The 12668-nt window shown below is 41.2% G+C and overlaps 1 protein-coding gene across 1 annotated transcript; it reads right to left on the reverse strand.

The window, feature by feature from the left end:
- Positions 1-377: 377 nt before the first annotated feature.
- LOC126564231 (uncharacterized) lies at positions 378-12427 on the reverse strand. Its single transcript, XM_050221221.1, has 3 exons — positions 11987-12427; positions 1978-2365; positions 378-394 (listed from the first exon to the last, which is right to left on the reverse strand). Exons 1-3 carry the CDS (start codon positions 12425-12427, stop codon positions 378-380), a joined length of 846 nt encoding a protein of 281 aa, XP_050077178.1.
- Positions 12428-12668: the final 241 nt, after the last annotated feature.

Below are 12668 nucleotides of genomic sequence, written 5' to 3' on the forward strand. Positions count from 1 at the left end.
CGTACACGTATAGTGCGTGGGCGGTTCGTAAACTTTTGATTCATGGTTTTGTTTGACTACTAGTCGTGAAACCAATTGTTATGGAGTTAGCTGTTGATCCATCAAGTGCTGTTTCAAGACTGTCTGGTTTATTATCCTTCTCTCTAATACATGTACTTACATCTAACGCTTACACTATACGCTTACATACTACCTATACTTACGACACTACACCAATTAAATGGTTACTTCCCGGTGGTATAAGCGATAGCGGCGTCGGTCTTTAAACGGCAGGACCGGGGTTCAAATCCCATCCGGACCGTCCCCCGTAGTGAGGTCTGACTAACCAACTACGTGGTATCGGCAGTCTAGAAAGCTATTTCGATGGCCGGCATGACCTAAGAGGGCGTTACGCCTAGAAGAAGAAAAAGATTTTAGAACAATCTTGAATAAATCTACTGTTTAATTGTAGAAACTGTTTAATTTCTTGTTTTGTAATAGGTAACATCCACTCTATAATTTTCTTAATTTTGTCTAGAATCGGTTTTATTCCATTCGGTGTAATTATGTGCCCTAAAAACTCTGTTTCGTTTTTCAAGAACTCACACTTGTCGAGTTGAATTTTTAAATTAAATGCTGCTAAATGTTCTAGGACAGTAGTAAGAGTTTTCAAATGAGATTTTAAATCTTTTCCTATTATGACTATATCATCCAAGTAGACAAATCATACCCTACCAATTAGATTACTTAAAACTCCATTCATTGCTCGTTGGAAAGTCGCCGGGGCGTTTTTCAATCGAAAAGGCATTCGATTAAATTCAAAATGAACCTCTGATGTACTGAAAGCGGTTTTTTCACGATGCGCCGGATCCATTTCGATTTGGTGAAATCCGGACTTAAGATCTAACGTAGAAAAGTATGATGATTTGCCTAAGTTATCCAAAATGTCCTCTATTTGGGGCATTGGTAATTTATCATTTACCGTTTTGTCATTGAGTTTTCTATAATCAATGACTACCCTAACTTTTTTTACTCCAGAGGCATCTTGTTTCTTAGGTACAACCCAAATCGGTGATGAATATGGGCTATTTGAAGGAGCTATTATCCCATTTTGAAGTAATTCCTTTATTTGTTGTTCTACATCATTTCTTAAACTGTAAGGGTAACGATAACTTTTCGTGTAAGTAGGCTCGAATGACGTGGTTTTCCTGCCGAGAAACTCACAACCTTTATGGTGGATTTTCTGTAACTTGATCTATAGATTCCTGGATCGATCGCAAAATTTTCCCAAAGATCCTGCTAATACGGAACGAACCAATCACCATCCGTGTTTATAGAAATTGTAATTTTGTGGCAGTAGGGTTTCTTAGAAGGATAATATTTGCAAAAATGAACTGTATTTCCAAGGAAGAAAATATTCTCTTCTTTAAAGTTTATGATTGCTTCTGTTTCAACCATGTACTGGGTTCCTATTATACCATCAAAATAGTTATGGAAATCGAGTTCATAATAAGACTGACTTGGTAGGTTCCCTCCGAGTAAATTCGCTTTTTCTCTAGCTTCTCTTGCTTCTGTCACTTTTCGCTTTTGACAATTTAACTTTTTCTTCGCGACCCTTTCGCCGTAAATATGTGAGTAGGAAAAAAAAACACGTGATTGAAATTTCGCACACACACACAAAAAAGAAAGGAAAAAAACCTTACCGAACAGACGGCTCTAATCGTGTTGGTTTGGTCGACGAGACGGACCAGCGGTACCTCAACTAGCCTGGACTTTACGATCGCCTAGAGATGAAATTGTTGATATTAGAAATATAACAATTTCGGATACACTTACATGAGATTTTACTAGTCTCTCAATAGCCGCCGTCGAGAGTCTCCATCAGTGCCGGATTTGATTCGGTCCAGAAGGAATCGTAGGGCTAATGCTCGACAGAGGATTTGCTGAGACAGCGCTTTTCTCTTTGGTTTGTACGTCCAAAGGACATTGCACGCCTACATGCATCCACCACCAGCTGGATCGCCTGCATAGTGCTCCGCTGCTTCCGAAAGCCGAACTGGTTGTCGGCAAGCTGAGGCGTCTCCGGGTTCTCCAAGTGTTCGTTGAGCCTCTCGAGCACCTTAGCCGGGTTGTTAATTAGGCAGATCGGGCGACAGGACGACGCTTCTCCCGGTTGCTTTCCCGGCTTTGGCAGTAGCACAAGCTTCTGCCTCTTCCACTCTTGTGGAATGCTACCCGTGTCAAGACATCGCTGATACACTGCCACGAAGGACTCCGGATACTTCCGAATGTCGGCCGTAACTGCAGCGTTCGGCATTCCATCCAGACCGGGAGCCTTCCGGGGATGCAAATCGCCTGCTATGGCCTTCAGCTCCGCACAACTGATCTGTCGAATTGGAGAGTCCAAGTCCGTAGTCGACACGTCCGGCCACGCAACTGGGGGATGTTCGGGAAACAACTCCTCGACGATATGACGCAGTACCTGTGGGTCCCGCTCTCGCGCCGTCCAGCTACCCCGGAACCGAAGAAGGACTTGCCGGAACCACTGTCCCGTCTCATCCGCGGCCAGGGCCTGCAGCCACTCGTCGAAAAGTCTCTCCTTGCTCGCCTTGATCTCCGCCCTTAATGCTGCACGCGCCTCTTGATGTTCCTCCACTGCCAGCTCTAGGGACGGTTCATCCAAGGCCGTGCTCTGTCTCTCTCGTGCCAGTCGACATCGCTCGCTCAGCTCCTCGATGATTGGAGTCCACCAGTAAACATTGGAGTGTAATATGATCGCGCACACACGCACTGTCGGACTGCATCGGCTGCATGCGCGGTCACTTTGCTCGAGTAGGGAACGTCCGTTCTCCCGAAATCAAGGTGGAAACTTTCGAATCGGTATCGCCTTTGATCGTCCAGGCGATCATAGAAATCTGGAAGAGATTTCCCTTACTGGATTGTTGGAGACATCGAGGCCTTACCTTGGGTAGGGTGACTCTCGAAGCTCATGAACTAAAACGCAATTATTTTGTGGATAGGTTGTTCTAGTCTTGGTGGTCCGATCGAACATCATCGTCCAAAACTATTTCGCTTTTATTTATACCATAATTTTGTTGGGTTTTTTTTGACAATTTTCTTGTTATCAAAAATAGGGTTGAAATAATTATTTGTTTTCTGTCGACGTCCGTTCAATTTGGTAATTTGATTAAAGTCGGTTCGGCGTGGGAACCAACATGACGAGTTTGGTTCAGCGTTAGCAATAAGTTGTATTTGGAGACGTTCTTTCCTGTTTTGGGGTCTCATTGCTAGTGTGTTATTTGTTACTTGTTTGTCATGAGTTGTGAGAATTGCTATTGTGAGAAGTGCTACGTTTGCACGTAATGTGTTTGAACAGCGATGCGGTTGATTGCTTCGCTTGCATAAAATGTGTCGCCAATAAATTCACATTGGGTATGTCTAAAGTTATCTATTTGGTGTTTAATTGCTGACCACTGTCTGTACTCGCCAAGGTGAGTGTCTAGACGTTTTTGAATCAATATCGTATTGCATAGCGTTACGCGATAGCTGGGTGCGCTGGTCAATGTTTGGTTGTTTTGTTTTAAGCGTGCGCTTGGTCAAACTGCTAGATGTGCATTTCTTGCGCTCTTGGTTAATGCAAGTTGTTTGTTGAATTATTGATCTTTTGTTCACCGCATGTTGTTATGTAACGCTTGTCATATGCGAGATAATCTATGCTCTAGTGAGATGTTTAGCAGATATGCTACACCTCCCCCTTTTAATGAGAATAATGTTATGATAGCGTTTATGAAAGAGTAACATTATTCTTCAAACTCTGTCTTTAATCTATTTTTATGCACTGTTGTGGTTTTGTTTGTAACATTATGTTTTATAACGCAATTTGTGTTCTGTATTTCTATTACTGTGAATGGTCCAATTTATACCGGATCTAATTTCTTTCTGTTTTTAATAACAAGATATACTTGATCTCCTGTTTTAATGTTTATAGGATTTATTTTTTCATTCAGATTTGCTGTTGTTTTATGTTTAGATTTAATCAGATTTTCTCTCGCTGTTTCGTTTGATTTTTGTAATTTATATTTCATTTCATTGTAGTATTGCTCTATGTTGTAAACTGGTTCTACCTTTCTACTGTAAATTTCCTGTGGTAAGTTTGCTTGTTTACCAAATACCAGTTCGTATGGTGTATAGCCTGTTGATGTTTTTATAGTTGTGTTATAAACGAATTCGCAAAATTTTGTCCATTGATCCCAATCATCGTGGTGTTCGTTTGTATAACTTCTTAAATATTCATTCAAACTTCTGTGATTTCTTTCCAATGATCCTATTGTTTGTGGATGGTAAGCTGTTGCGAATGTTTGTTTTATATGTAATATTTCAGAAACTTTGCTTAATATTTCGTTATTGTATTCCAATCCTTGATCTGATTTGAGTTCAATAAATGTTCCGAAGGTTAATATAAAGTTTTCAACGAGTGCTCTTGCTATTGTGTTAGCTTCTTTGTTAGTTATGGGTATTATTGTTATATGTTTTGTTAGCTCACATTGTATTGTTACTGCATTTCGGTTATTGTTATTCGTTTTTGGCAAAGGTCCTACGGTGTCAATTGATACTACACTAAATGGTTTTGAAGGTGTTGTCGTCACAACTGCCTTTTCCTTAGTATGCGTCACTGTCTTATTCCTAATGCATGCTTTACAATTCTTTATGAAATTGCGGATATCCGTCTTCATGTACTTCCATTGGTACTTATCTCTCAGCTTGCTGTATAGTCTGTATTGACCTATATGTCCTCCCGAAGGTGTCATATGATAATCAGCGATTATTTTCAGCTTATCTTCCTGTGAATCAATCCATCTAGGTGGAGTGAAAATGACAATTTCGAAATCGGAAATGGCTGCGAAAGCTACTTCTTTGATTGTCTGCAGGGAATAATATTGGAATATTATATCGTCTGATGCGATTGCTAGCTTGTTCCTATTTGCTTGAATAGCGATTTGGCATATGTTATGCAGCGCAAATTCTAGTATTTGGCTTTTCTTCGCGTAATTGCTTATGGGTATCTCTGTTTTACCTAGCACTTTGTTATATTTGTGGTTGAATACCACGAGCTCTATTTTGTTTCTTACAATGCTTGATTTGACTTTAAGAAGTTTCCTAACCTCAGATGGCCTATCTGTTTCCCACACTACGGGGTAGCTAATCCCTTTTTTGTGGTTTTGATTGATTAGATACTTCCTTCTTTCGTGTCATAGCTCTTGAATTTACCATCAATGCTGCTTTCGTCAGCTCGGCTTTTGATTTTGGTATGCATGCTTTTAACTCATCTGAATTTGTAATAATTCGCGACAAGGCGTCTGCCGTCACGTTAGATTTTCCTGCTAGAAATTCTATATCGAAGTCGAATTCTTCTAGATCTAACCTCATTCTTGTTAGTTTTGACGTTGGGTTTTTCATACCGAATAGGTACACTAATGGACGATGGTCCGTTTTAACTAAAAATTTTCTTCCGTATATGTATGGTTTAAAGTAATTAATCGCCCAATGTATAGCTGTGAGCTCTTTCTCGATTATTGATTTATTCTTTTCCCCTGGTAAGAAACTTTTACTCGCAAATGCGACTGGAAGATCGTTTCCGTCTGTTATTTGTGAGAGCACTGCCCCACATGCTATATCCGATGCGTCTGTCGTAATTATGAACTGCTTAGTAAAATCAGGATATTGTAAAATTGTGGGAGAAAGTAAACTTTGTTTCAATTTATCGAATGCTTCTTGACATTCTGATGTCCATTCGAATTTAACATCCTTCTTTATCAAATTATTAATAGGTTTAGCTATTTTGGCAAAATTTTGTACAAATTTTCGATAATAATTACAAAATGCTACAAAACGTCTTGCTTCATCAGCGTTAGTAGGTATAGGGAAGTTTTTAATCGTGTCAAACTTCGCGTCATCTGGATAAATTCTTTTTTCTGTTATTTTATGTCCTAAGTATGTTACTTCTGTTTTGAAGAAACAACACTTTTCTGCATTTAATTTTAGATTATATTTCCTTAGCCTATCAAAAACTTTACCTAAATTACTGATATGATGCCGTGCACTGCATCCAGTTACTATGATATCATCTATATACACAAATGCTAGCTCTGGTGTTAAACCAGCCATAGCGATAGCCATCATTCTTTGAAAGCTGTTTGGGCTAATGTTGAGTCCAAATGGCATTCGTGTAAACTGATAGTGGCCTGTAGGTGTTGAAAAAGCTGTATATTTTCGAGAATTTTTATCAAGTTTGATTTGATGGAATCCTGACATCAAATCCAATGTGCTGAAATATTTAGCTCTTCCTAGCTGGTCTAATATTGTATCTATGCGTGGTAGTGGAAATTTGTCCGGTAATATTTTCTTGTTTAATTGTCGGAAATCTACTACTAAACGCCATTTTTTCTTTCCGTCAACTGATTTTTTCGGTACCAATAGTATAGGTGAGTTGTATGACGAGACTGAATCCTCAATGATATTGTTGTCTAACATTTTTCCTACTTGCTCTTTTATCTCTTCTGTTTGCGAATGAATTTGCTTGTAGTTGGGTATGTAAGAAGGGATGTTATCTTTAAGCAAAATTTCCTGGGTATAAAAATTGTTAGTAGAGACCGGTTCATCTTCTAAACAAAATATATCTGAGAACTTTGTGATAAGATTTTCTAGCTCTTCTCTTGCTATTTTAGGAATATTTTCTATGTGAATTTTGTTGTGAATTCTCTGTATTCTTTCCCTTGGTGCGTTTGATTTTGATTTAAGTTGCTCATAATCTCCTAAAGGTTCGATGTCTGGTTTAAAAGAATCTTTTCCAAAGGAGACATCCTTGTCCGTGGTATTAATAAATTTTATGTATTGCTTTGTTTTTGTTACTATAGTATTACCACATAATACTCCTGGTTGAATCTCCTGTGCTAAAATGATTGAGTCTTCTGTCAAATTTGGTATTGCAATTTGCCGTATTACTTCACTTCGTGCTGGTAAAATAAAATTTCCATCTACATTATCTTCTATTGGGTGTGAAACTTGTATGTCATTTATTTGAAAATTCAGTAGCCAATATTCGTAGTCAATATTGCATTTAAATTTTTTGAAAAAATCTCTGCCAGTATTCCATCTACATGTATGGGTATTGTTTTTGGAAGCAAATGAAATTCGTGTTCTACTTTTACGTTGCCAAAATCTATTGTCGTTGTAGTTGTTGCTAGCGTTTCTACTGTTTTGTCTGATATTCCTGTTAATATTGTTTTGTTGTTAGTACAAACTTTTTGTTTTGGTTTCACTCTGTCTACTTTGAAGAGTGAAATATCAGCTCCTGTATCTAATATGAATGTTGCATAATCTTGCTGTGCCATTTCCACTTTCAGTTTTACAAAGTTGCTGGCAGAAATGTTTACTGCAAAGATTGGCAGTCTTCGTGTGACTGCTGGGTAAGGGCTAAAAAATGTTGCTCATTTTGCGCGAGATGCACCCTTCTTGAATTGGGTTGTCTTGAGTATGGCCCTTTATTTGCCTGGGTTTGACGGTTCCTATATTGGCGTTCGTTAAATCTGCCTGGTGGATTTTCTGTTCTATCGTTCCTGCTCCAGTTCCCTAGTAGATTGCTGTATCTGATGGGTATACGATTGTCGTATCTGTTTGGCGGACGATTGTCGTATCTAAATTGTGGTCTGTTGTCGTACCTGTTGTTCCTTTTCTCTGGACGTCTTCTACTTTGAAGATAATTTACTTCTACCCTTGGTGTTAAAGCTAGTAGTTCTACTTCGTTGTTTGTGCCTATTTCAATTGCCCTTGGTAATGAGGTACAATTGGCATATTTAATTGTATTCTTCGTTTCTTGATTTTTTGCTCCAGCTATTAAAGCTTTGACTCCTGCTCGTGTTGCTAGTGTTTTAGCACCTTCATTCCCTATGCTGTCGTTTATGTAGGCTCGTTCCAGCCGCGATGTAAGCTCGCTTATCTCGTCTGCAAAGCTGGCGAAGTCGCCCCTTTGTTTTGCTACATTTAGCTTTGTCATGATTGAGTCTGGTCCTTCTATTTTTTTACACGATGATTCTAGTGATGAAATAATTTCATCAATCGTAGATGGCGTTCCCACAATTGCATTTCTAGCTTTTCCTGTTAGTCTTGCCAAAATTGCTTGGACAGCGATTGGTAAGTTATCTGGTGTGGTAACTGCCTTACATGTGGTTAGTGCGGAGATAATGTGGTCTAGTTTGTCTCCATTGCCGTTGTACACCGGCACAAAATTTGCAATCACTGTCATTAGTTCTATTGTGCTTGCCATTTTGTTGGTTTCGGGTTTTGCCGTGGTATCAAGGAGTTTATTTTCTGATATTGTCGTATTTAAAGAATCTGGATACTCTTCGCAATGTATTTTAATACATTTATTTATCTCAAAGTATAAGTTTCTACTCCTTTTAACTAATGTTGTAAATACTTCTTCCTTAAATGACGATTCGTGTCTAATTAGAAGCTCTTGTATTTCGTTGTAAATATCTTTCGTATTATCTCTTAATGTCGTTAATGCACAAAGCCTATAACATTTGTTGAACTGTTTTACCTGTTCGTAAATTCTATCTAATTTTTCTATTTTTTCAAATATCTTTTGCATTGTCCCAAGCCTGTCTTATGTTGGGTTGATAATTGTGTCATATCTAATGTCATACTATAGGTCATAGTATAGGTCGTCTAATAAACTATCTTATGTATCAATTTTTTTTTATCATTTTTTTTTTTGTTAGTATATCTGTATATAAGAGCGCTTGTTGAAAAGCTTCATTTGTAATATAATTTTCTTTCTTAGATTCAAGGTGGAATTCCGCGATTTTCTTGCATAAATAAAGTTACAAAATTATAATTTTTTTTTTTTTGCTGCTTTATTGAATTATACAGTTCTCCTCTTTTTTTTCGTTCTTTCTTTCTACCTCAAAATGTTATAAAAGAAATTAAGAAACAGTTTTCATACCTTTTTACTTTTTTGTTTTATTTAGATGCCTAGCAGCACCATGTATATTTCCACTATCGCCGCGTACGCCTGCTTGGTCCTCATATACCCCGTGTCATACCGCTTGTATATTTCGGCTGCTTCCTGATGCAGCCCCTCGTTTTCGCTTGTTGCTAGCAGCTGGTCGACTTCTAAGCGCAGGTGGTTAAAATCCTCGTCCGTAGGAAGAAACGGCCCAATGTAATCTCCATCGTCGCTGAAGTTTTTTAGTCCGTGGGTTGACATCTTAATCTGGTCTCTTCCTTCTTTAGGGCTGGTTGGCTTCGGTAATGGCTTTTTCGGCGGTAGTGATTTCTGACACAATTTTCATCACTTTATATAGTTCATTACTGTTCGTTTCTTCAATTTTTCCTGTTATGTTTCTTGGCACTTAGTTTTCATTGCCCCTTCGCGTTTCGTTTTAGTCTCTTTTTTTTTGTTTCAAATATCCACCATACGTATTAACATAGTCGAGATCACGATGGTGTACAATTTTTGTTCACACGTTATGCGTTGTTCTGTAAACCCTTTTCTCGTCGTTGCGTTATTTGATCGTTCGATTTTTTAAAGCCACACGTGCACTGGTAGTTTTTTGTTTTGTTTTGAACGTACGTACACTGCACTCATGTTCTGTTTGGTTTTTACACTCTGGATGCGTTTTGCAATTCTAAGGCTCTCATCGTTTACTTCCTAATAATTGCTTTGTAAGCTTTCCATAATGCATACAATAGCTGACCTATGCATAGAATAACAAGTAGCCATAATTTCCAATCGTGGTTATCATGTGCCTGCTTGTGACTTTCTAGGATATTCATTATTTTAACATGGGCATCCCCATTAGATGTAGGGTTATGATGCTTTGTATCGAACATTGTAACGAACTCAAGAGCACCTGTTTTTGATATTTTCACTGCTCCAGTGATTGCTCATATCGCAATCACTGAACTCATGGGATTTTTTTTTCGAGCATCTTTACTGTGTTCTGTTGTAAATGTTCACTTCACTGTGTCATTATGTTTCTCCTTCACTTTTTTTCTTGACGCACTGCACTTTATGCATATGGTGTTTTTTCACTTGTTTCACTCCGAAGTCTGCAGATTAACGTCACGGTCGCCATGTAATATGATCGCGCACACACGCACTGTCGGACTGCATCGGCTGCATGCGCGGTCACTTTGCTCGAGTAGGGAACGTCCGTTCTCCCGAAATCAAGGTGGAAACTTTCGAATCGGTATCGCCTTTGATCGTCCAGGCGATCATAGAAATCTGGAAGAGATTTCCCTTACTGGATTGTTGGAGACATCGAGGCCTTACCTTGGGTAGGGTGACTCTCGAAGCTCATGAACTAAAACGCAATTATTTTGTGGATAGGTTGTTCTAGTCTTGGTGGTCCGATCGAACATCATCGTCCAAAACTATTTCGCTTTTATTTATACCATAATTTTGTTGGGTTTTTTTGACAATTTTCTTGTTATCAAAAATAGGGTTGAAATAATTATTTGTTTTCTGTCGACGTCCGTTCAATTTGGTAATTTGATTAAAGTCGGTTCGGCGTGGGAACCAACATGACGAGTTTGGTTCAGCGTTAGCAATAAGTTGTATTTGGAGACGTTCTTTCCTGTTTTGGGGTCTCATTGCTAGTGTGTTATTTGTTACTTGTTTGTCATGAGTTGTGAGAATTGCTATTGTGAGAAGTGCTACGTTTGCACGTAATGTGTTTGAACAGCGATGCGGTTGATTGCTTCGCTTGCATAAAATGTGTCGCCAATAAATTCACATTGGGTATGTCTAAAGTTATCTATTTGGTGTTTAATTGCTGACCACTGTCTGTACTCGCCAAGGTGAGTGTCTAGACGTTTTTGAATCAATATCGTATTGCATAGCGTTACGCGATAGCTGGGTGCGCTGGTCAATGTTTGGTTGTTTTGTTTTAAGCGTGCGCTTGGTCAAACTGCTAGATGTGCATTTCTTGCGCTCTTGGTTAATGCAAGTTGTTTGTTGAATTATTGATCTTTTGTTCACCGCATGTTGTTATGTAACGCTTGTCATATGCGAGATAATCTATGCTCTAGTGAGATGTTTAGCAGATATGCTACAGGAGCTTCTTCGATGGTGAGAGTGACCGATCCTTGACATCGTCGCATCGCAGGCCTCAGCAAGCACTGTTCCCAAACTCTGTGCGTCTACCACTCGTTCGGAGAAGTGGGACGCCCCGAGTGCCAGCTCAAAGGTGCCTATCCACCTTGGCGAGTTCGCTGCGGGTGGCGAGTCCAAACTGGCGAGTTCGCCAGCAGGTGCTCGCCTCCCGTGCTGTCGGACCCTCCATCTGAAGATTGCCCCGTCCGGGCCGCTGGTTGGCAGGAGGCTGCAGGTCAACTGCAAACCTTATATAGCAGTGATCACTATATGAATACCAATCGAGGGTTCTCCAACAGCTGACCGGTCGACATATCGATGGACTTGCCTCGAACTCTGGGAGGCCGATCGATGGTGGAATAAAGCAGCATACTACGACAATTCCCGCAACCTCAGCCGCCACAATTTCCGGGTGCTGGACGCTCCTCACTCTCTGTATGGGATACCGTTGGCCGCTGGTGACGATCGCGGCTTTAAGTCCCTCGTCAGCTACCCAGTTGCCGTTGTTGGCCGGCACTGCGTACAGCTCCGTGATGAGCATCACATCTGCTTACTCCTCCCTCATGCACTGGAGCGCTAGGTCTTGTGCGCTCCTGCTCTTGCCGACGTTAATTTGGAGGAACTCCACCATCATCGACAAGTTGCAGTGGTACACGAGGCGGAGCCGATTATATGCGGGCCGCCACACTTTAGGCACCGTACTGCACTGGTGCAGGTCACTGCCTTGTGGCCTTACGCGCCACACCGGATACATGCCTTAGGGCGGTCATTCCCTGCGCACTGGCTGGCGAAGTGGCCCCGCTCAAGGCACTGTATTTCCGCCACTGCTTTCCTCGGGACCTCCCATACCCAGCAGGAAGTGTACCCTAGCAGAAGACGCTTCCCGACCAGGTATTTTGCATCCGTACGTGGCAGACGAACGCGGGCGCGCTTAGTGCTGTCCCGCCTGTCCCACATATCAATAGAGGAATCCGAGTGCTCTTTTCCCAGCGCCGTAAGCACTGCCTTTCGCAACTGTTCTTCATTCGCCAGAGAGTCGATGCCCGTCACCAGCACCTCTGACATCTCTGTGCGGATGGACGCAGCATCTTTCTCGCCGATGACCTCCCGGATGCGTTGGCACACCTCCGCACTGTCCACATCGCGGCTAAGCGGCAGCCGTAGTGTGTCCTTGGGCGTTCGCGTGCCCACGCCAATTTTTTGCTGGAATCCTTCAAGGTGCGAGCTTGTTCGGATGGCCTTATACATCTCGAGGTAGCTCACTCCCTCCGCCGGGATCACTTCGATCATGTCCGGCCGCTTCCGTGCCTTCTTCGCCGACTTCGCCGACTGTGCCCGTGACTGCTGCTACTTTCGCTGATTCAGCAGTCATCCCATGGTCTGCCACTGTTGCTGATGCCCAGCTTGTCGCTGAACATGGTTCGATCGCTGCTGAGACTGCGGCTGCTGCTGCCGCTGTTGCGGGTCCGGCTGCTGGCGTGCCGGCTTACGGCGCACCACCTCGGCCCAGGAGCCGCCTTCCTGGTCTGGA

Source organism: Anopheles maculipalpis, chromosome X, assembly GCF_943734695.1.
Source record: "Anopheles maculipalpis chromosome X, idAnoMacuDA_375_x, whole genome shotgun sequence".
In the NCBI taxonomy this organism is placed as follows: Eukaryota; Metazoa; Arthropoda; class Insecta; order Diptera; family Culicidae; genus Anopheles; species Anopheles maculipalpis.